We start from the raw sequence: 24,284 nt of genomic DNA, 5'->3' as shown, positions 1-24,284 counted from the left end.
ATTTTTTAAACTCATTGTAAATATCCTCACCTCTTGTTCTCTCCTTTAATTGCAAAAGAGTGAGGAAGTCCTCCTTTGTTGTAAAATCCTGGAAAGCCATTCTGACAAATACAAGCTGAGCTGTTTGCATTACATCCAGGGATTCATTGAACTGTAGTGAAAAATATTCACAGAGTGATAAGTTGATCCATAAACTCTGAAAGTGACTCTACCCTCCTTGTCACTGTTGCAGGGCCAAGCAGTATATTATGTATTGCGGTTGTGATGTCGCTTTTGTTTTTAAAGTCATTAAAAATTAGTCTCTGCGGTAATGGCCATTGCTTCCTTGAATAAATCACCATCTGTAAAAGGCTTCTTGTGTTTAGCCAAAAGGTGACTTACACGAAATGATGCTTCAATAGCATCCTTATTTTGAGCAGCACGTTTTGTGAAAAACGATTGCTGGGCCTTCAACCCAGATTTCAGCTCCTCAACTTTCCCGGCACAAATTGCACTCTTTGAGGGGTAGGTGTCTTTAAATTCCTGGTGGTTGGTGTTGTGGTGCCGCTCCAGATTCCCTCTTTTAGTTAGTGCCTGTGTTTGGTGGCACAACATACATACACACTTGTCTTTCACCAAGGTAAATAGAAATTCCTCTTCCCATTCTGGATGGAATTTGTACGTTTTCGCCTTCTTTTGTGGAGCCTCCGACATGCTATCAGGATATCACGAGCAAGTGCTGTATATTGATGTTAGCAACAGTCTGTACATTATCTAATCTAATTGGTCACTTTGATGCAGCACAGGCTACGCTGAAAACGTGGTGCATGACGGGAACTACACACATGCGTACTGGGCAGAAAGAACGGAACTAAAACCCCGCAACCCGGAAACAATTTCTCTTTACAAACAGCTTTCAGTAGCAAAAGTATTGCTATATTACCATTATCCTAATTAGTATTACTTATTTTTATAATGCTCACATTACAACAGTATTTGTGTGTTTATTTTTGATTTTTTTCGGGATCTACTGGGGAAGTCTCAAAGATCGACCGGTCGATTGCAATCGACGGGTTGGCGACCACTACAGTACAGATTACAGAGGAGGAGGTGGATAAATCCCCAGGGCCTGACAAGGTATTTCCTCACACCCTGCAGGAGGCAAGTGCAGAAATTGCCGGGGCCCTAGCAGAGATATTTAAATCATCCTTTGTGACAGGGGAGATACCAGAGAAATGGCGGATAGCCAATGTTGTCCCACTGTTTAAAAGAAGACTCTAAACATAAACCAGGAAATTATAGGCTGGTAAATCTGATATCAGTTGTGGAAAAGTTATTGGAAGGTATTCTAAGGGACCAGATATATAAGTGCACTCAGGCCCGGCATAACGCTACCCTACATAGCGCTGATTCATTACGACAAGGTCATTCAATTCTTTATTGGAATTTTTTGAACAGCAAAAATTCATTCTAAACAACACTTCAACTTCTGGAGCGGCCTCCATTACAGTAAACATTCAATCAGCCAAAGAAAGCGCTTGACATACGCTCTAAGCCACTCACAGCCTATCACGTATTAGTTCACTCTCTGCCTTCCCATGTGTGTCAACATCCTTGCTTCCTCATCAGTTTATTCCTTTTTCTTCCACCTGTAATGTCTGAGAAATGGCCTGCAACTTTCAGTGAGGGTAGTACCTCTAGGAAAAGCATTAGCATGGATGTGAAACAGCAACTGGCACCACCACAATCGCACAAATCATGGACCAGTTCATCGATAATGATCCTGACTGGGAGCAAAGCAATAATGCAAAGAAAAGTATTCGTGACATGATTTCCTGCTACCGAAAACTGCTTCATGAGAGGAAACTTAAGAAAAGGCAGCCAAATCTCAACGCTTAGTTGAAAAAGAAGCCAAAGTTAAAGGAGGATCCACAGCCTGGTCCCGGTTGCCTCCTCTGCTGCTGCAACGTGTTGCTGCTGTACTGATGTACAGGTTCATTCATTAAGCGCTATGCGGGGTCTATTTGGATATACATGGACTGATTAAGTTATAGTCAACATGGCTTCATGCATGGTAGGTCATATCTAACTAATCTTATAGAGTTTTTCAAGGATGTTACCAGGAAGGTGAATGAAGGTAAGGCAGTGGATGTTGTCTATGTAGACTTTAGTAAGGCATTTGATAAGGTCCCATGTCAGAGGCTGGCCAAGAAGGTTCAGTTGCTCGGCATTCAGGGTGAGGTAGCAAATTTCATTAGACATTGACTTTGTGGGAGGAGCCAGAGAGTGGTAGTAGGCTGTTGCCTCTCTAACTGGAGGCCTGGGACTAGTGATGTGCCACAGGGATCAGTGCTGGATCCTTTGTTGTTTGTCATCTATATCAATGATCTGGATGATAACGTGGTTAACTGGATCAGGATATTTGCGGGTGACGCCAAGATTGGTGATGTAATGGACAGTGAGGAAGACTATCATGGCTTGCAGAGGAATCTGCATCAGCTGGAAAAATGGGCTGTAAAATGGCAGATGGAATTTAATGCAGACAAGTGTGAGGTGTTGCAATTCAGTAGGACCAACCGGGGTATGTCTTACACAGTAACTGGGGAGTGTGGTAGAACACAGGGATCTGGGAATAAAAGTCCATTCAAAGTGGTGTCACAGGTAGTTAGGATCATAAAGAAAGCTTTTGGCACATTGGCCTTCCTTCATATATCAAATTACAGGCTGACCTTCACGAATCTGACTACTTGTAATCCAGTTCCTTCGATAATCCGGCACACCTCAGGTTCCAATGGTGCCGGATTAGTGAAGGTTAGCTATTGCTTAATGTGATCCTTCTGTAATTCGGCATTTTCACTAATCCAGCACTCCTCAGGTCCCAATGGTGCCAGATTAGTGAAGGTCGACCTGTATTGCATACAGGAGGTGGGATGTTATGTTGAAGTTGTATTAGATGTTGGTGAGGCCTATTTTAGAGTACTGTGTGCAGTTTTGGTCATCTACCTACAGGAAAGATGTAAACCATGTTGAAAGAGTCATCATCATCATCAGGTGCCTTGCCCAGTTTGAACTTTGACTGCCATGGCCCACACACTCCTGTTTCGGGTCAAGTGGATCAATTCATTGGTATTCATTTCCAATTCTCTGGCTGTTGTCTCCATCATCATTTGTCTTTGTCTTCCTCTTCCCTTCAATCTTTCCCATAATTATTGTGCATTCTAACTCCTATTTCCTAATTACATGTCCAATGAAGTTATGTTGCCTTTTCATGATCTCATACATTATTTCTCTTTTTATGCTTGCTCTGTTCATGACATCCTCGATAGAGATTTGTTTCGTCCATGATATTCTTTGCATCCTCCTCAAAAACCACATCTCCGCTGCTTCAATTCGTTTCCTCATGTTACTAGATATTGTCCAACATTCTGAGCCATATAACATAACTGGATAAACGCAACATTTCAGTACTCTGAGGCGGGTTGTCATGCCTAGTTTAGTGTTGGTCAGTATACTCTTCATTCTCATAAAGGTGTCTTTTGCCATCCCTATTCTTCTTTTGATGTGCATGTCGCACCTGCCATCTGATCTCACCCAGCTTCCTAAGTAGCAAAAGTTCTGTACTTGTTTTATGTCTTCCCCGTTTATTCTCAGCCTGCAGATAGGATTATCCTTCTTTTTGGATATCACCATACATTCTGTCTTTTTGCAATTGATAGATAGACCCATTTTTGCATTTTCTTCAACAATTATATCAATTAAGTTTTGCAGTTCTTCCACTGTACTTGCAATTAACACAGTGTCATCTGCATATCTGAAAGTATTAATGTTTTCACCGCCAACTTTGATTCCCAAGATGTCTCTTATTTTTTGTAATATTGTTTCACTATACACATTAAACAAATCGGGGGAGAAAACACACCCTTGTCTAATGCCTCTCTTGATTTTCGTAAACTGACTCACTACTCCATCTATTCTTACAGCAGCAGTTTGTTCCCAGTACAGATTTCTGATTAGGCAGAGGTCTTTCGAACCTAGTTCTAGAATTTCCTGTAATATTTCAAATAACTTATTGTGCTTCACTTTATCAAATGCTTTTATATAGTCGATAAAACAAACAAACAAATCCTTTTGCACTTGAATAGCTCGTTCTGATAGTATCGTTAACATCAATATCGTATTGGATTCGAAGAAGGAAGTCTGAGAGTCGGAGCGGGAGTGCGGAGAAAGACATTTTTGAAATTTTCCGGTTTTTTTTCTCCATCGGCGTTCAGAGAGGCGGGACTGCTCAGGCGTGTGATGTCGGGTAGTGAAGCGCGGAAGATTTAAAAGGAACGGAGCCTCATACAGCGGGCAGCGGAGTTTGCCAGTGGCGGAGTGAGCCGGGGGCAGAGTGAAGGCTTAAGGGCTTCGGCTCACCGGGCTTAGGCGGAAACGGGCGAGGCGAGGAAGGTTTGGCATTCATTTTCTGTTGTTATTTGAGGAGAGGGACAGTATGAGTGTGAGGGCAGTTTGTTGTTCTCGGTGTCGGATGTGGGAGGCCCTGGAGTCTCCAAGCCTCCTGGACGTCCACATCTGCACCAAGTGCATCAAGATGCAGCTCCCAAGGGACCGCGTTACGGAACTGGAGCTGCAGCTCGAGGACCTTTGTCTGGTCAGGGAGAGTGAGGAGTTGATAGAGAGGAGTTATAGGCAGGTGGTCACACCGGGGCCACGGGAGGCAGACCAGTGGGTCACGGTTAGGAGGGGGAAGGGGAAGAGTCAGGTAATAGAGAGTACCCCAGTGGCTGTGCCCCTTAACAATAGGTACTCCTGTTTGAGTACTGTTGGGGGGGACAGCTTACCCTGGGGAAGCGACGGTGGCCGTGCCTCCGGCACAGAGTCCGGCCCTGTAGCTCAGAAGGGTAGGGAAAGGAAGAGGAGGGCAGTTGTGATAGGGGACTCGATAGTAAGGGGGCAGAAAGGCGATTCTGTGGACGCAGTCCAGAGACCCGGATGGTAGTTTGCCTCCCTGGTGCCAGGGTCCGGGATATCTCTGATCGTGTCCAAGATATCCTGAAGTGGGAGGGTGAGGAGCCAGAGGTCGTGGTACATATAGGTACCAATGACATAGGTAGGAAAAGGGAAGAGGTCCTGAAAGGAGAATATAGGGAGCTAGGAAGGGAGTTGAGAAAAAGGACCGCAAAGGTAGTAATCTCGGGATTACTGCCTGTGCCACGTGACAGTGAGAGTAGGAATGCGATGAGGTGGAGGATAAATGCGTGGCTGAGGGATTGGAGCAGGAGGCAGGGATTCAAGTTTTTGGATCATTGGGACCTCTTTTGGCGCAGGCGTAACCTGTACAAAAAGGGCGGGTTACACTTGAATTCTAGGGGGACCAATATCCTGGCAGGGAGATTAGCGAGGGCTACTGAGGTGACTTTAAACTAGAATGGTTGGGGGGTGGGATTCAAATTAAAGAGGCTAGGCGAGAGGAGGTTAGTTCACAACAGGGGGATGGGAACCAGTGCAGAGAGACAGAGGGGTGTAAAGTGAGGGTAGAAGCAAAAAGTAGTAAGGAGAAAAGTAAAAGTGGCAGGCCGACAAATCCAGGGCAAGCATCAAAAAGGGCCACTTTTCAACATAATTGTATAAGGGCTAAGAGAGTTGTAAAAGAGCGCCTGAAGGCTTTGTGTGTCAATTCAAGGAGCATTCGTAACAAGGTGGATGAATTGAAAGTGCAGATTATTATTAATGATTATGATATAGTTGGGATCACAGAGACATGGCTCCAGGGTGACCAAGGATGGGAGCTCAACGTTCAGAGATATTCAATATTCAGGAGGGATAGACATGAAAGAAAAGGAGGTGGGGTGGCATTGCTGGTTAAAGAGGAGATTAACGCAATAGAAAGGAAGGACATAAGCCGGGAGAATGTGGAATCGATATGGGTAGAGCTGCATAACACTAAGGGGCAGAAGACGCTGGCGGGAGTTGTGTACAGGCCACCTAACAGTAGTAGTGAGGTCGGAGATGGTATTAAACAGGAAATTAGAAATTTGTGCAATAAAGGAACAGCAGTTATAATGGGTGACTTCAATCTACATGTAGATTGGGTGAACCAAATTGGTAAAGGTGCTGAGGAAGAGCATTTCTTGGGATGTATGCGGGATGGTTTTTTGAACCAACATGTCGAGGAACCAACTAGAGAGCAGGCTATTCTAGACTGGGTTTTGAGCAATGAGGAAGAGTTAATTAGCAATCTTGTCGTGAGAGGCCCCTTGGGTAAGAGTGACCATAATATGGTGGAATTCTTCATTAAGATGGGGAGTGACATAGTTAATTCAGAAACAAAGGTTCTGAACTTAAAGAGGGGTAACTTTGAAGGTATGAGACGTGAATTAACTAAGTTAGACTGGCAAATGACACTTAAAGGATTGACGGTGAATATGCAATGGCAAGCATTTAAAGATTGCATGGATGAACTACAACAATTGTTCATCCCAGTTTGGCAAAAGAATAAATCAAGGAAGGTAGTGCACCCGTGGCTGACAAGAGCAATTAGGGATAGTATCAATTCCAAAGAAGAAGCATACAAATTAGCCAGAGAAAGTGGCTCACCTGAGGACTGGGAGAAATTCAGAGTTCAGCAGAGGAGGACAAAGGGCTTAATTAGGAAGGGGAAAAAAGATTATGAGAGAAAACTGACAGGGAACATAAAAACTGACTGTAAAAGCTTTTATAGATATGTAAAAAGGAAAAAACTGGTAAAGGCAAATGTAGGTCCCCTACAGACAGAAACAGGTGAATTGATTATGGGGAGCAAGGACATGGCAGACCAATTGAATAATTACTTGGTTCTGTCTTCACTAAGGAGGACATAAATAATCTTCCAGAAATAGTAGGGGACAGAGGGTCCAGTGAGATGGAGGAACTGAGCGAAATACATGTTAGTAGGGAAGTGGTGTTAGGTAAATTGAAGGGATTAAAGGCAGATAAATCCCCAGGGCCAGATGGTCTGCGTCCCAGAGTGCTTAAGGAAGTAGTCCAAGAAATAGTGGATGCATTAGTGATAATTTTTCAAAACTCGTTAGATTCTGGACTAGTTCCTGAGGATTGGAGGGTGGCTAATGTAACCCCACTTTTTAAAAAGGGAGGGAGAGAGAAACCGGGGAATTATAGACCGGTTAGCCTAACGTCGGTGGTAGGGAAACTGCTGGAATCAGTTATCAAAGATGTGATAACAGCACATTTGGAAAGCGGTGAAATCATCGGACAAAGTCAGCATGGATTTGTGAAAGGAAAATCATGTCTGACAAATCTCATAGAATTTTTTGAGGATGTAACTAGTAGAGTGGATAGGGGAGAACCAGTGGATGTGGTATATTTGGATTTTCAAAAGGCTTTTGACAAGGTCCCACACAGGAGATTAGTGTGCAAACTTAAAGCACACGGTATTGCGGGTAAGGTATTGATGTGGATAGAGAATTGGTTAGCAGACAGGAAGCAAAGAGTGGGAATAAACGGGACCTTTTCAGAATGGCAGGCGGTGACTAGTGGGGTACCGCAAGGCTCAGTGCTGGGACCCCAGTTGTTTACAATATATATTAATGACTTGGATGAGGGATTTAAATGCAGCATCTCCAAGTTTGCGGATGACACGAAGCTGGGCGGCGGTGTTAGCTGTGAGGAGGATGCTAAGAGGATGCAGGGTGACTTGGATAGGTTGGGTGAGTGGGCAAACTCATGGCAGATGCAATTTAATGTGGATAAATGTGAAGTTATCCACTTTGGTGGCAAAAATAGGAAAACAGATTATTATCTGAATGGTGGCTGATTAGGAAAAGGGGAGGTGCAACGAGACCTGGGTGTCATTATACACCAGTCATTGAAAGTGGGCATGCAGGTACAGCAGGCGGTGAAAAAGGCGAATGGTATGCTGGCATTTATTGCAAGAGGATTCGAGTACAGGAGCAGGGAGGTACTACTGCAGTTGTACAAGGCCTTGGTGAGACCACACCTGGAGTATTGTGTGCAGTTTTGGTCCCCTAATCTGAGGAAAGACATCCTTGCCATAGAGGGAGTACAAAGAAGGTTCACCAGATTGATTCCTGGGATGGCAGGACTTTCATATGAAGAAAGACTGGATGAATTAGGCTTGTACTCGTTGGAATTTAGAAGATTGATGGGGGATCTGATTGAAACATATAAAATCCTAAAGGGATTGGACAGGCTAGATGCAGGAAGATTGTTCCCGATGTTGGGGAAGTCCAGCACAAGGGGTCACGGTTTGAGGATAAAGGCGAAGCCTTTTAGGACTGAGATTAGGAAAAACTTCTTCACACAGCGAGTGGTGAATCTGTGGAATTCTCTGCCACAGGAAACAGTTGAGGCCAGTTCATTGGCTATATTTAAGAGGGAGTTAGATATGGCCCTTGTGGCTAGGGGGATCAGAGGGTATGGAGGGAAGGCTGGTGCAGGGTTCTGAGTTGGATGATCAGCCATGATCATAATAAATGGCGGCGCAGGCTCGAAGGGCCGAATGGCCTACTCCTGCACCTATTTTCTATGTTTCTATGTATTTCTTGTACCTTTGTCTTTCACAAAACCACATTGTTCCTTACCTATTTCAGCTTATATCTTACTTTTAGCTCTTATCATCAAAATTCTTAGGTATCTTGGTGATATGACTCATTAAACTTATGGTCTTGTGTAATTCACATTCTATTGCTTCAGGTTTCTTAGGAAGAGTGATAAATATTGATTTTTTTTCCAGCTCTTCTGGTATTATTCCAGTCTCATAAATGTCATTGATTAAATCAGTAAGTTTTTCAATTCCATAATCTTCAAGGGTGATAATTTGTTCTATCACTAATTCATCAGGACCTGCTGCCTTTCCTTTCTTCATCTTATTTATTGCATTATGAACTTCAGATTTTAAAATACTTGGACCTTCAATGTTCTTATTTTTTGGTTTTTCACTTCAATCGTCTTCAAACAATTCCTGAATATACTCAGTCCATCTGTTCATAATGAAAGAGTACAGAGAAAATTTATAAGGTTGTTGCCAGGTCCGGAGGAAAGATTGTATAGGTTAGGACTGTATTCTTCAGAACATTGAAGACTGAGAGGAGATTTGAAAGAGGGATACAAAATTATAAGGGGTATAGATAGGGTAAATGCAAGCAGGCTTTTTCCACTGAGGTTGGATGGGACTACAAGAGATCATTGGTTAAACATGATAGGTGAAAAGTTTAAGGGGAAGAAGAGGTAAAACTTCTTCACTCACAAGTGGTCTACGCAAGCTCAATTTCAACTTTTAAGATAAGTTTGGATAGATACATGGATAGGGGTATGGAGAGCTATGGTACCAGTGCTGGTCGATGGGAATAGTCAGTTTAAATGGTTTTGGCATGGACTAGATGAGCCAAAGAGCCTGTTTCTGAGCTGTACTTCTCTGCGACTATAAAAACCGTTGCTCTTTGAAGACAAAAACGCAAATATCACTGTTTAAAAACTTCTCGCTCCAGGCACTATGTAGTTTCTAACGGCCACATAAGCGCATGTGACTGACTCTAGTTAGAAACTGTTTGGCAACAGTCTCCTGTCCCAATTAAGTAGCATAGAGTCCCAAATAAATGAAGGGAATCCCAGCTATTTTCTGGATTGGTTTTTGTTTTTTTTTTCATATATATAAAGAGTTGTCCAAAATAAGCAGCTGCTCCGATTAACCGATGGTGCAATTAATCAGAATCCACTGTGTATATTTATCAAGGACTCTTTCTTAGACTCATGTAACAAATTCCACCCTGTCCTAGCCCTTTGCATTATAGGCCAATGTTAAAATCACACATAAATATTACCCTATCATTCTTACTCAACGTTATTTATTTATTTAGAGATTCTGCATAGTACAGGTCCTTCCAGCCCAACGAGCCTGCTCAGCCCACTTCACCCAAGCGACCGATTACACTACTTACTAACACGTACACCCTTGGAATGTGGAGCGATGGAGGCTGAGGGGAGATCTGACATAAATTTATAAAATTATGGGAGGCCGAGGTAGAGCCGACAACTGGTAATTTTTTCCCATGGTAGAAATGTTAGGTACTAGAGGGTAATTTATTGAAGGTGAGAGGGACAGATGTTTTCTTACACAGTGATAGGTACCTGGAATGTACCAACAGGAGTGGCAATGGAGGTAGTTCACAGGCTCTTATATAGGAACATGAGTGTGCAGAGAATGGAGGGATAGGGACCATGTGCAGGCTAAAGGGATTAGTGTAATTAGCTAGCTCAATTAGTTTGACACAAGACTACAGCACCAGTACTGAGGGCCAAGAAGGTAGGACAAGGGAAGCACAGGAGCATTTATCAGACTACTTTGAATCAGTGGACTGGACTGTATTCAGGGATTCATCTTCGAACCTGGATGAGTATGCTGCAGTTGTTACCGACTTTATTAAAACCTGTGTGGATAAGTGTGTGCCTACAAAGATCTACTGTACATTCCCAAACTAAAAACTGTGAATGAACCAGGAGGTACGTCATTTGCTGAAAGCTAAACCTGTGGCATTCAAGTTTGGCAATCCAGGCCTGTACCAGAAAACCAAATATGATTTGCAGAGGGCTTTTTCAAGGGCGAAGAGACAATTTCGAACGAGGTTGGAGGCGACATTGGATGTATGAAACTCTGGCAGGATTTGCAAGACATTACTTCCTGCAAAGCGAAACCCAATAGCATGAATGGCAGCAATACTTCACTACCAGATGAATTCAATGCCTTCTATGCCCACTTTGAAAGGGAGAATATAACTGCAGCTGTGAAGATCCCTGCTGCACCTGATGACCCTGTGATCTCTGTCTCAGAGGCTGATGTTAGGCTGTCTTTAAAAGAGGGTGAACCCTCGCAAGGAGGAAGGTCTGATGGAGTACCTGATAAGGCTCTGAAACCCTGTGCCAACAACTGGCGGGAGTATTCAGGGACATTTTCAAGCTCTCGCTGTGATGGGCGGAAGTTCCCACTTGCTTCAAAAAGGCAACAAGTGCCTAAGAAGAATAATGTGAGCTGCCGTAATGACTATTGCCCAGTAGCCTTTACATCTACAGTGATGAAATGCTTTGAAAGTTTGGCCATGACTAGACTGAACTCCTGCCTCAGTAAGGACCTGCGCCCATTGCAATTTGCCTATCGCCACAATAGGTCATCGGCAGACGCAGTCTCAATGGCCCTTCACACGGCTTTAGACCACCTGGACAACACAAACACCTGTCAGGGTGCTGTTCATCGACTATAGCTCAGCATCTAATACCATCATTCCCGCAATCCTGATTGAGAAGTTGCAGAATTTGGGTCTCTGTACCTCCCTCTGTAATTGGATTCTCGGCTTCCTAAACGGAAGACCACAAACTGTGCAGATTAGTGATAACATCTCCTCCTCACTGAGGATCAACACTGGTCCACCTCAGGGGTGTGTGCTTAGCCCACTGCTCTACTCTCTCTGTACCCATGACAGTGTGGCTAGGCATAGCTCAAATACCATCTATAAATTTGCTGATGATACAACCATTGTTGGTAGAATCTCAAATGGTGCCGAGAAGCTGGTGCAGCGATAACAACTTGATGCTTAATGACACCAAAACCAAGGAGATGATCATCGATTTCAAACGGTCTCAGCCTGAGCACACACCCCTCAGCATCAGCGGCTCCATAGTGGAGAGAGTGGAAAACATCAAGTTCAAGGGAGATATTAGAGGAAGGTTTTTTACTCAGAGAGTGGTTGGTGCGTGGAGTGCACTGCCTGAGTCAGTGGTGGAGGCAGATATACTTGTGAAGTTTAAGAGACTACTAGACAGGTATATGGAGGAATCTAAGGTGGGGGCTTATATGGGAGGCAGGGTTTGAGGGTCGGCTCACCATTGTGGGCCGAAGGGCCTGTACTGTGCTGTACTACTCTATGTTCTATGTTCCTTGGGGTGCAGATCTCGGACAATCTCACCTGGTCCAGGAACACCACTGGGATTGTGAAACGGGCCCAGCAGAGATTGCACTTTCTGAGGAAGCTTAAACAAGCATCACTCCCCACTAACATCTTAACTACATTCCATAGAGGCGTGGTTGAGAGTGTGCTGACCTTTTGCATCACAACCTGGTACCCCAGCTGCAGTGCTGTCAACAAAAAAGCCTTGCAGAGGGTGGTTAGGGGAGCAGAGAAGGTTATTGGGGTCTCCCTACCTTCTGTCCAAGACCTCTTTCAGAGTCGATGCCTCCAGAAGACACGGTACATCATTAAAGACCCCTCACACCCTCTCCATGAACTATTTGTTCTTCTGCCATCAGGCAAACGTTACAGGAGCATCAAAACTAAAACCACAAGGCTACTAAACAGCTTCCTCCCACAGGCAGTCAGACTGCTAAATAGCTGCTCCATCTGACTCTGCTTTTGGACACTTTTAACTTGCACTGGACACTTATAACTTGATTTTAACTGACATGTGGCTGTTGTGTTTTACTATTTATTGTTATGTTTATTATTTATTGTTGTGTTTGTTATGTTATGATTGCACTGGTCCTGGGAAACACTGTCTCATTCTGCCCTGCAGACCTGATGTATGGTTAGAATGACAGTAAAGTTTTTTGAACGCAAACACGAGAAATTCTGCAGATGCTGGAAATTCAAGCAACACACATCCCCCTCCCAATTTCAAATCTCTTACTAGCTCTTCCTTCAGTTAGTCCTGACGAAGGGTCTTGGCCTGAAACGTGGACTGTACCTCTTCCTAGAGATGCTGCCTGGCCTGCTGCGTTCACCAGCAACTTTGATGTGTGTTGCCAAAGTTTTTTGAATCTTGAAGGGCGAGATATGGCAACTAGTGGAGTGGTGTCACAGCGACAACCTGGCACTCAACCCCAGTAAGACAAAAGAGCTGATTGTGGACTTCAGGAAGGGTAGTAGGAAGGAACACACACCTATCCTCATAGAGGGATCAGAAGTAGAGAGAGTGAGCAATTTCAAGTTCCTGGGTGTCAAGATCTCTGAGGATCTAACCAGGTCTCAACATGTTGATGTAGTTATAAAGGAGGCAAGACAGTGACTATACTTCATTAGAAGAGATTTGGTATGTCAACAAATACACTCAAAAACTTCTATAGATATACCATGGAGAGCATTCTGATAGGCAGTATCATAGTCTGATATGGGGGGGTTGCTACTGGATAGGACTGAAAGAACTGCAGAGGGTTGTAAGTTTAGTCGGCTCCATCTTGGGTACGAGCCTACAAAGTACCCAGGACATCTTCAAGGAGTGGTGTCTCAGAAAGGGAGCTTCCATTATTAAGGACCTCCAACACCCAGGGCATGCCCTTTTCTCACTGTTACCAACAGGTAGGAGATACAGAAGCCTGAAGGCACACACTCAGCGGTTCAATACTTCCCCTCTGCCATCTGATTCCTAAATGGACATTGAACCCTTGAACACTACCTATCTTTTTAATATTTATTATTTCTGTTTTTTGCGTGATTTTTAATCTATTCAATATATGTCTCCTGTAATTGATTTACTTATTTATTTTTTCTTCTGTATTATGTATTGCATTGAACTGCTGCTGCTAAGTTAACAAATTTCACGACACGTGCCAGTGATAATAAACCTGATTCTGATTCTGACATCATGGGCTGTAGGATCTGTTTCTATGCTGTTCTATGTTCTGTCTTTTACACTGAAATAAATGCATTTTAAATGAGCAGTTTCTCCTTTCCCTTTACCGATCTCCTGCCTATCCTGATACTATACTAAACTTTCTGTCGTGGGCAACCACATTTTCCCCTGACCTCCATCAGCCACTGCTGTTCAGGTTCTAAGATTTATATGAGAACATAAGAAATAGAGCAGGAGTAGGCCATCTGGCCCATCAAGCCTGCACTGCCATTCGATAAGGTCATGACTAATCTGACCATGGACTCATCTACCTGCCTTTTCCCCATAAACCTTAATTCCCCAACTATGCAAAAATCTATCCAACCTTGTCTTAAATATTTTTACTGAGGTACCCTCCACCCTAACCCTCCACTGCCTCATTGAGCAGAAAATTCCACAGGTTCACCACTCTTTGGGAAAAGCAGTTCCTCCTCATCTCCGTCCTAAAGTTACTCCCCTGAATCTTGAGGCAACACCCCCTAGTTTATTCTCACCTGCTAGTGGAAACAACTTTCCTGCCTCTGCCTTATCTATCCCTTTCATAATTTTATATGTTTCTATAAGATCTCCTCTCATCCTTCTGAATACCAGCGAATACAGTCCCAGGCCACTCAATCTCTGCTCATAGTCTAACCCCCTCATCTCTGAAATCAACCTGGTGAACCTCCTCTGCACCATCTCCAAAGCCAGTGTATCCTTCCTCAAGTAAGGAGACCAGAACTGCACACAGTACTCGAGATGTGGCCTCACCAATTACCTGTATAGTTGCAAGATTCTGTAATATCATTTCCAGTAAACAAATGTAAAGGAAAACAAAATAATTGTTACTTCAGTTCCAATGCAGCACAAAAAGAAACCCAAAAAGGTAAAGAACATAATAATATTTAAAAAACACAATAAATATGATTGCATAAAATAGCTTAAATACGTAGATTGATGTATGTCCATAAAGTGACACTAGGCATAGGAGTGTCTGTACATAAGGTGACTGACAGGAAATGATGAAATTGTTGTGGTGGGGAGGGGAGGATTAAGTGGGTGGAGGTATTGAGCAGCCTTACTGCTTGTGAGAAAGCAACTGTTTTTGAAGATGGTTGTCCTGGTGTGGATGCTATGTAGTTTCCTCCCAGGTGTGAGTGGGACAAAAAGTCCATGAACAGAGTGTAAAGCCGTAGAAAACTACAGCACAAAAACAGGCCCTTGGCCCATCTAGTTCATACCGAACCATTTAAGCTGTCTAGTCCAATTGATCTGCATCCGGACCATAATCCTCCATGCCCCTCTCATCCATGTACCTATCCAAACGTCTCTTAAACATTGAAATCAAAGTTGCATCCACCATTTATGCTGATAGCTCATTCTGTGCTCTCGCCACTCTCTGAGTGAAGCATCCCCTCATGTTCCCCTCAAACATTTCTCCTTTCACCCATAACCTGTTCTAGTCTCACCCAACCTCATTGGAAAAAGCCTGTGTGTATTTACCCATGTACGTATACCCCTCATAATTTTGTACAGGTTTCCCCCGCCATCCGAAGGTAGAGCGTTCCTATGAAACGGTTAGTAAGCCGGAATGTCGTAAAGCGAAGAAGCAATTACAATTAATTTATATGGGAAAAATTTGTGAGTGTTCGCAGACCCAAAAATAACCTAAGATATCATGCCAACTAACACATAAAACCTAAAATAACAGTAACATATAGTAAAAACAGGAATGATATGATGAATACACAACCTATATAAAGTAGAAATACTTTTCCACAATCATTGCCTCACTGTTCTCCGTAGCGAAAATCTCACGCAAGTGCTCTCGGCAAAAACACGGCGCAAGCGCTCTCCAGTAACCTTTAAGCTATGAAGCTGCCAAATCATACCAAATAACACCTAAAAATACACAGCCTATATAAAGTAGAAATAATGTATGTACAGTGTAATATCACTTACTGGAATTGGGACAGCGCCGAGCACACTGATGATGGTGTGTTACGCTGAGTCGTCGGAGAGTGGGATGGTGCAGTGGCCCCCACCCTCCAGGCAGCGAACCAATACCGATCCATGAAGAATGCAGGGGTACTGTGGTAGCCGGGACACACTCAGCACATCTTTAAGAAAAAAAGCCGAAACAAACAAGCTAATTAATTAGGTGCTGCCCGGCACATAATTGTCGGCCCAGATCAGAGGTGACGCAAACGGCAATCGCCTCTGATCTGGCCTGACATTTATGTGCCGGGCGGCACCTAATTAATTAGCTTGTTTGTTTTGGCTTTTTTCTTAAAGATGTGCTGAGTGCCTCTCGGCTACCGCTGCATTCTTTGCGGATCGGTATCTGTCCGCAGCCCGGGGGTTGGGGTGGTGGGACACTGGGGTGTCATCTCGTTGTCGATCAGGGCAGGCAGGTCATCTTCTATGTCTGCCTGCCTCGATGTCGAAGGTCGAGGTTCGTCATCTGCCATGGCTGATGTGGAAGGCTTGAAAAACGACAGTATGCTTGACTGCTTAGCCTCGCGCATTTTTAGATCATACAGTTCTTTGTAAGCACTCAAACCATCTTGCAAATATGCCCTAAACCGACATACCCTTTCAAAATTAAAGTCGTACTTAATCATTGCAGTGAAAATCTCACATGGTTGCTTCATGTTCAGTTCCTGGACGACTTCATTTTTGGTCCATTGGCTATTGCATTTGGTTTCGATTGTTATCCTTTCCTCTTCCAATTGCATCAGCTCTTCATCTATCAGTTCTTGGTCATGGGATGCCAAAACCTCTTCAACCTCATCCTCGTCAACTTCCACAAACCAAACTCACTTTGTCCTTACTTCGTTCACCACGATCGAAACGCTTAATTATGTCTAGTTTTACGCTAAGTGTAACACCCTTACGAGCTCTTTCAGGCTTTTCCGATACCTTAGAACTCATCTTGCAAACGGCTACTCACAGGCACGTGCTTAAGCAATGCCGGCGAGAATGCAGTTCCGAATCCAGGGGAGAGCGGCTGCTTGGGGCGTGCGCTGCTTTTTTTTTCATATGCTGCCTTTTATCGCACGCTGCCTTTTTTTTCGTGCGCTGCCTTTTTTCGTAACAGTGAAAACACCTGTTAGCGAAAATAGGTAACTAATGTCGGACTTTCATAACAGTGAGGTTTTGTAAAGCGAACGTTGGAAAAGCTGGGGACACCTGTATACCACTATCAAATCTCCCTTCAATCTTCTATGTTCTAGGGAATAAAGTTCTAACCTATTCAATCTTCAAACCTAGCAATACCCCTATGAACGTTCTTTGTACTCTTTCAATTTTATTTACATCTTTCCTTTAGGTAGATGACCAAAACTGCACACACTACTCCAGATTAGGCCTCACCAACTTCAACCTTATACCCAACACCTGCATCAACACTTTGATCTATGAAGGTCAATGTGCTAAAAGCTTTCTTTACAACCCTATCTACCCGTAACTCCACTTTCAAAGAATTATGGACCTGCATTCCCAGATCCCTTTGTTCTACCACACTCCTCAATGCCCTGCCGCTCACTGTGTAAGACCTCTCCTGGTTGGTCCACCCAAAGTGCAACAACCCACACTTGTTTGTGTTAAATTCCATCTGCCATTTTTCATTCAATTTTTCTAGATCCTACTGCAACCTCTGATAGTCTTCCTCACTGTCCATTACAATTCCCAATCTTGGTGTCATCCAGAAATTTGCTGATCCAGTTAGCCACATTATCATCCAGATCATTGATGTAGATGACAAACAACGGACCCAGCAGTGATCCCTGAGGCACTCCACTAGTCACAGGCCTCCAGGCAGAGAGACAACCATCTACTACCACTCTCTGGCTTCTCCCACAAAGTTAATGTCCAATCCAGTTTACTACCACATCTTTACTACCTTCTTGACCTATCTCTCTTGTGGAACTTTGTCATATGCCATGCTGAAGTTCATATAGATAACTTCCTCTGCCTTGCCTTCTTCAACTTTCCTGGTAACATCTTCAATAAACTATATAAGATTGGTTAGACACAACCTCCCACACACAAAGCCATGCTGACTATCCTTAATCAATCCATGTCTGTCCAAATACTCATATGTCCAGTCTCTTAGAATACCTTAACTTTCCCAGTACTGATTTCAGGTTCACCAACCTGTAATTTCCTGGTTTATTCTGAGGGCCTTTCTTAAACAGTGGAAGAACTTTAGCTATCCTCCAGTCCTCTGGTACCTCACCTGTCACTAAATGGTTTAATTATCTCTGCTACAGCCTCTGCAATTTCTGCCCTTGTCTCCTACAGGGACTGAGTGAATACCTTGCCAGGCTCTGGGGATTTGTCCATCCTGATCTGCCTCAAGACAGCAAACACTTCCTCCATTGTAATCTGTATAGTGTCCATGAAGTTGATGCCACTTTGCATCACTTCTATAGTCTCTGTATCTGTCCCCTGAGTAAATACAAATAAATACAAAAGCAAAAAAAAATTAAGATCTTCCATATCTCTCTTGGCTCCACATGTGGTTTGCCATTCTGATCTTCTAGGGGACCAATTTTGTCCCTTGCAATCCTTCTGCTCCCGACATATATGTTGGAACCCTTAGGACTCTCCTTTACCTTGTCTGCTGAAGCAACGTCATATTTGCTTTTTGCCCTCCTGATATCTTTCTTAAATCTTCTTCTGTATTTCTTGTACTTCTCCCACTTGCCAAGTACAACTTTGCTAGAAAACAGTTTGTCATAATCCACACCTGCCAGATCGTCTCTGATACCATCAAAATTGGCCTTTCTCCAATTTAAAATCACAACCCGAGGACCAGACCTATCCTTTTCCATCATTACCTTAAATCTAATGGCACTATGATCACTAGATGCAAAGAGTTCCTCTACACAGACTAATGTCAGTTGCCCTGCTTCATTCCCTAATAGATCAAGTATTGCACAGTCTCGCACTGGGACTTCAATGGCCTGAACAAGGAAACTTTACTGAACACATTTGACTGACTCTATCCCATTTAGTCTTATTACAGTAGGGGAATCCCAGTCAATAAGTTAAAAACATCTACTACCACCATAGTATGAAATAGGAGGGACCCTTCATGATGTTATTGGCTCTTTTACAGCACCTTCCTGCATATAGCTCCATGATGACGGGTAGGCTGCATAAGGGTTAGGGAGGTGATGCTTTGGGCGCTTTTGACTACTCGTTGTAGAGCCTTTCTGTCTACTGTAGTGCAGTTTCTGTATCATTCAGCGATGCAGCATGTTGGGATGCTCTCTACTGTGCATCTGTAGAAGGATCTGAGTATAGATGTGCTCACAGTTCTGTTCGGCCTCCTCCTCAGAAAGCTCCACAATCTAGTTTAAATCTTCCCAAGTAGTACTAAGCAGCCCCATCCAGTTCAAGTGCAAACCGTCCCTCTTGCACAGGTTACCTCTACCCCAGAAGATACCCCAAATATCCAAGAACCTGAATCTCTGCACCCTGCACCAGCTCCTCAACCACATATTCATTGGGCCTATCCTCCTATCCTGTCCTCATTAGTACATGGACATGACACTGGGATTGGGGTTGAGTCATCAAGATAACTTCCTCCTCTGTTACCTGTACCTCTGTCACACCAGTAGCATCTGTATCCTATGAAGTTCAGCTGCTAGCCCTGCTCTTTTCTCAGCCACGTTCCTGTTACGGATATGATATCCCAGTCCCCAGAACCGCAATTTCACCCGCTTCACTTCACTAGTTTGAGAATGTGAGTTGGTGGGGTACTCTGCAGATGTCGATGGTGTTTAAGGTACTGTAGGCTGCCAAAGGATGCAGAGGGAGACAGGTTAGTTGCAGATATTGGCAAAGAATTGACACATGGAGTTTAATCTGGGCAAGTGTGAGGTGCAACACTTTGAGAGGTCAAATGAAGATGCAGAAGAGGTTTACCAGGATGCTGCCTGGATTAGAGGCTATGTACTATAGGGAGAGGTTGGACGAACTTGGGTTGTCTGTTCTGGAGCAGCAGAGGCTTGGAAGAATGTCAGCTGATGAATATGTCAATAAATAGACTCTCAGATGTGCTGAAGTTTTTGTATACACTACTTTGGTTCAATGACATTTGATTGTTTGCCAGTTTACTCCATTCAGTAGTATGTGAGAAGCGAATTTGTAGTCAAATACTCAGGTAGCTGTACAGAACAAGAAGACCACTCCAGTGAAGCATTTAGTCTGTTTACTCAACACTCTATTGATTTAGCAGAAAGAAGGGGAAACTGGCAGTCAGCAGTGTGACAGAGATAAATTCAGTTGCAGTTTCTCATTTCATTTTGTGCTGCCTGTACTTAATTCCAAAAGCAAAACAATTGATGCCTCAAAATCTAAACTCTGATCCCCCGCCTATAACAAGTGTCAATTCCTCTGATCCCCTTTCTGTACTCTAATCTGGAAGATGTAAGGAAAAATAATTATTTACCTCTTATCCATTCTGAAAGAAAAGGCCTAATGTATAAGCTTTTAGATGACTTGAATATTTCAAGAATTTTTTTGCTGTATATTGTAGAATATGAGTTCCATCGTACAATAAGCCTGATGAGCCACGCAGCAAAAATTATTCTCAGAGTAATCATGATCAGAGCAAGACACCGTATAAAACCAGAAATCAGTAAAGAACAATGCGGCTTTGTGGAAAACACTGGAACCAGAAATGCAATTTTCATGCTACGGATGATCTGTGAACGAGCCATCCAGGTACAAAAAGACATCTACCTATGTTTCATCGACTATACAAAAGCTTTTGACACTGTCAGACAGCAAGATCTTCTGGAAATGCTTCAAGATCTTGACATAGATGGGAAAGATACACGTTTCTTAAGAAACTTATACTGGGACCAGACAGCATCCATCAGAATAGAAGGAGAAGTGAGTGAGTATGTGAATATCGTGAGAGGATTCAGGCAATGTTGTGTCCTTTCGCCAGATTTATTCAACCTGTATAGTGAAAATATCTTGAGAAGTATCAAAGACATCAAAGGATTCACAGTTGGAGGCCATAATATAAATAACATCAGATATGCTGATGACATCGTACTAATAGCTGACTCAGAAACAAAACTTCAAGAACTACTCACTACAGTGGCAGCAGAAAGTAATCGCAGAGGCCTCTCAATCAACACCAAGAAGACAGAAAGCATGGTCATCTTCAGAAAGACAAACATCCCACAATGGGTGATCAAGATCAGAAATACAAACATCAAACAAGTCAACAAATTCAGATATCTTGGCAGCCTAATAACAAGTGATGGCAGGTGCGACACAGATATCAAATACAGAACAGCAATGGCGAAAGAAGCTTTCCAAAAAATGAAGACCATATTAACAGACAGAAAGATGAGCACGTACACTAAAAACAGAATACTACGGTGCTACGTTTATTCTATCCTGACTTATGGAAGTGAATGCTGAACCATTTCCCCAGCAATGGAAAAGAGACTAGAAGCAGCTGAATTATGGTTCTACAGGAGAATGTTAAAAATATCATGGACCACACACACATCAAATGAAGAAGTTCTCAGAAGAGCCCAAGCAGTTCGATCACTCATACCAACAATAAGAGAAAGACAGCTCAGATTCCTAGGACACATCATGCGGAAAGATGAACTAGAAAAACTCATACTCTCTGGAAAGATCGAGGGGAGCAAACCTAGAGGAAGATCTCGGCTTACGTACATCAAAAGCCTAGCCAGGTGGCTACACATCGAGGAAATGGAAGTCATCCAAAGAATGAGGGATAGATCTATATGGAAAACCATGGTCACCAATGTCCACATCGGATACGGTACCTAGACAGAGAGACAGACATATTTGTTATTATAACAATATGGTCAATAGGGAACTTGGGGGAAAAAACTGAATCACTGTTGGACTGCATGTTCACAAATTAAATAATGGGGAATAAAATGAACCACATATCACCATCTAAAACTGAACACATTTTATTCTTTGAAGAGATGCAATGTTTTGAATTGTTTTCATATTCTCCCGTGTAACTCTCCTCCTGGCAGTTACCTGTATGCAGGTTGGCCACTGTGGGCAGCAGTTTCTTTACTGATATTCGACAAAACACTGAATTTTGGCAAATTGTTGGTGTTTGGAAGGCATTATTGTCATCTTCTGTCATAACTCCTCTACACCATTGTGTTCTAGGTACATAGAGGCAATTTATAACAGTCCATTACTACACAAGGTCTGTGAATTCAGCATTAGTATACTTTCTGAAGCCTGTGTCTCAGACTGTGCATTTATACATCATTCACCAAGATTGAGAGGAACCTGGCTCAGATGTCATCTCCAACATAAAATCAAATTAATTTATTTAAAGCTGTGAAGAGAGAAACAGAATTCCTTAACTTGATATCCTGGTCTGTGTCAAGTGGCAAGAGCTAGAATTTTGGAGTGAAATACACTTTTGAAATGTGCATGCAGTGAATATTATAAAGCCCAGACTGGTTGTGAAGGGCCAAAGATAGTGTTTAGTTAACAGATGTAAAGATGAACTTCTCTAATACTCTTGCTTGCAGTTATATTTTCTTGTTTTCTGCTGCAGGTTTCTTGTCCCAATTGCTGTATGATCAACCCCTTGAGGAATGCATCCGTGGTGGCCATTATGCAGCAAATGTCATTATCAGGCATTCTGGCTGCACATTCCCGGAAACTCCGGACTTCCATTGACCTCTCCGTACAACAAAAACGTGGGATCAAAACACCCTTTGCCAAATTACAGAGCAGGGAGAAATGTCCATTTAAAATGAATAACCTCTCTCCATTTCCTCCCCTAAAACTCCTGTATTAAGCTTTTTCTTCATTTTTGTGGGTCAATTACTGAGATTGATATTTAGAAAAAATTTAAAAAGTGAATAAGGTATAAAAATATTTTGGTCAAATTGATGGTCAAAACCAGTCAGCTTTGAAGTTCATTTGTAATTATTGTTTACATCTCGATGAAACTTTGAAATGTTGATTTTAATGGTGAATGCTTGAGTTGTTAATATTATCCACCTAATGGTAATTATGGTATCAATAGTAGATGAAAACAAGTGGTCAAATCTACACTGACCATTTTATTTAAATGCTCAAATTGTAAAATTTGTTTTCTTCAGTTTGTTCTGACTGAATTTTTAATTTGGCCCAGAGTGGAAAATATAACAAATCTCAAGTCATGTTTGAAAGAGATGAATTGGATTATTCTGAAATTGTTTCTGTTTAGCAGATTACCTCAGATTTTTTTTTTGTTTTTGAGTTTGTTCAGAAAAGTAAATTTATGTAGCAAGAAGAAAATAAGTTACAAAAATATTTATGCAGGTAAACCTTAATATGTAAAACCAAATCAGGTCTGCGAATGCTGTTTTTAGATGTCTTGATGCATTGTAATTGTTTGCATTCTGTGACAATGTTCAGCAACAAACAAGTACACACTGCTAAGATGAAGAGCTCTTTATAATTTGTTATCTACAATAAACAAGGATGATTCTCTTAAATGTTTTCTAGTATTTTTCATTAAGTAATTATCTGTTGGATTTTGTTTAAAATGGTATCCAAGTTCAAGTGAAATATTTTAGTTTTCATTGTCCTTTGGGTTATTATTGCCTATCGTTTAAAGGCAATTTTCATCATCCACAAATAAGCTTTCCTAAACCAGGTAAATTCTCCGTTATTGTCATGAAAAAAAGCTTGAAGAATTTTAATCAAATCTGCCCATGATAGGATAACATTTATTTCTGTGTGAATTTTTGAGTGGTTTGTCCTTAGATTTATTATTAAGCTTTGGGCAGAAAGGTGATAAAACTTGGCGGTGAACCTTCTGCCCTTTGACAGAGATCGGAGATCCAGATCAGTATGTCTTTGGATACTTCCAAAATTCTACATACTTCAATAAGATTGTGCATTCCAGTATAAAAGTGTTTACTTAACATCTCTGTTAGATATTTGGGTTCCTTTTTTTTCTTGCACTCCTTGTTGAAATAGAAGCTTATTAACAATTTTTAAAATATTTTAATAAAGTCCCAATCAGGCCAGCAAAGGCTCATATAATGTTAGGGCATGGTAGAAACATTAAATAATCTGCACTTATTAGGGACTTAAGCAGATACCTTTTGGATTTTATTTAGAATGTTTATTGTTTAAAGGCAATTTTCAACATTTACAATATACACAAATCAGTTTTCCTAATCCAGATAAATTGTCTGTTATGCTTATGAAGAAAGCTTAAAAAATCTTAACCTTTCAAAATAGCAAGAACCTTGAAAGTGAGATAGTTCATTAATTCATTGGTGAAGAATAAACTTGCTATCCTGATGGATTATACAAAGATGTAAACATGTTAAATTTATAACTATTATTTGAAAAATGCTCCATGCAAGTCCAGTAAACTGTATGCAGTGGATGTTGTATATTTGAACCTTCAGAAGGCCTTTGACAAGGTGCCACACATGAGGCTGCATACCATGTTAAGAGCCCATGGTATTACAGGAAAGTTACTAACATGGTAGAGCATGGGCTGATTGGTAAAAGGAAGCGAATGGGAACAAAAGGATCCTTTTCTGGTTGGTTCCACAGGGGTCAGTGTTGGGACCACTTCTTTTTATGCTATATATAACTGATTTAGG

At 42.2% G+C, this 24,284-nt stretch overlaps 1 protein-coding gene across 6 annotated transcripts in view; it reads left to right on the top strand.

Moving 5' to 3' along the window:
* LOC140212226 (adenosine kinase-like) overlaps positions 1–23,156 on the top strand; it is a 297,931-nt gene extending 274,775 nt beyond the window's left edge. For all 6 annotated transcript variants that reach the window (XM_072282952.1, XM_072282954.1, XM_072282950.1 and 3 more), the window contains one exon: positions 22,226–23,156. In XM_072282952.1, the coding sequence (XP_072139053.1) occupies positions 22,226–22,350 (125 nt within the window). In that variant the 3' untranslated portion in view covers positions 22,351–23,156. The remainder of the gene's footprint in view (positions 1–22,225) is intronic.
* The last annotated feature ends 1,128 nt before the right edge of the window (positions 23,157–24,284 follow it).

The sequence above is a fragment of the Mobula birostris genome, chromosome 18 (genome assembly GCF_030028105.1).
Source record: "Mobula birostris isolate sMobBir1 chromosome 18, sMobBir1.hap1, whole genome shotgun sequence".
NCBI classification, from domain to species: Eukaryota; Metazoa; Chordata; class Chondrichthyes; order Myliobatiformes; family Myliobatidae; genus Mobula; species Mobula birostris.
Note: the sequence above shows the minus strand (reverse complement) of the source record. Positions and strands in the feature narration are given on the sequence as shown.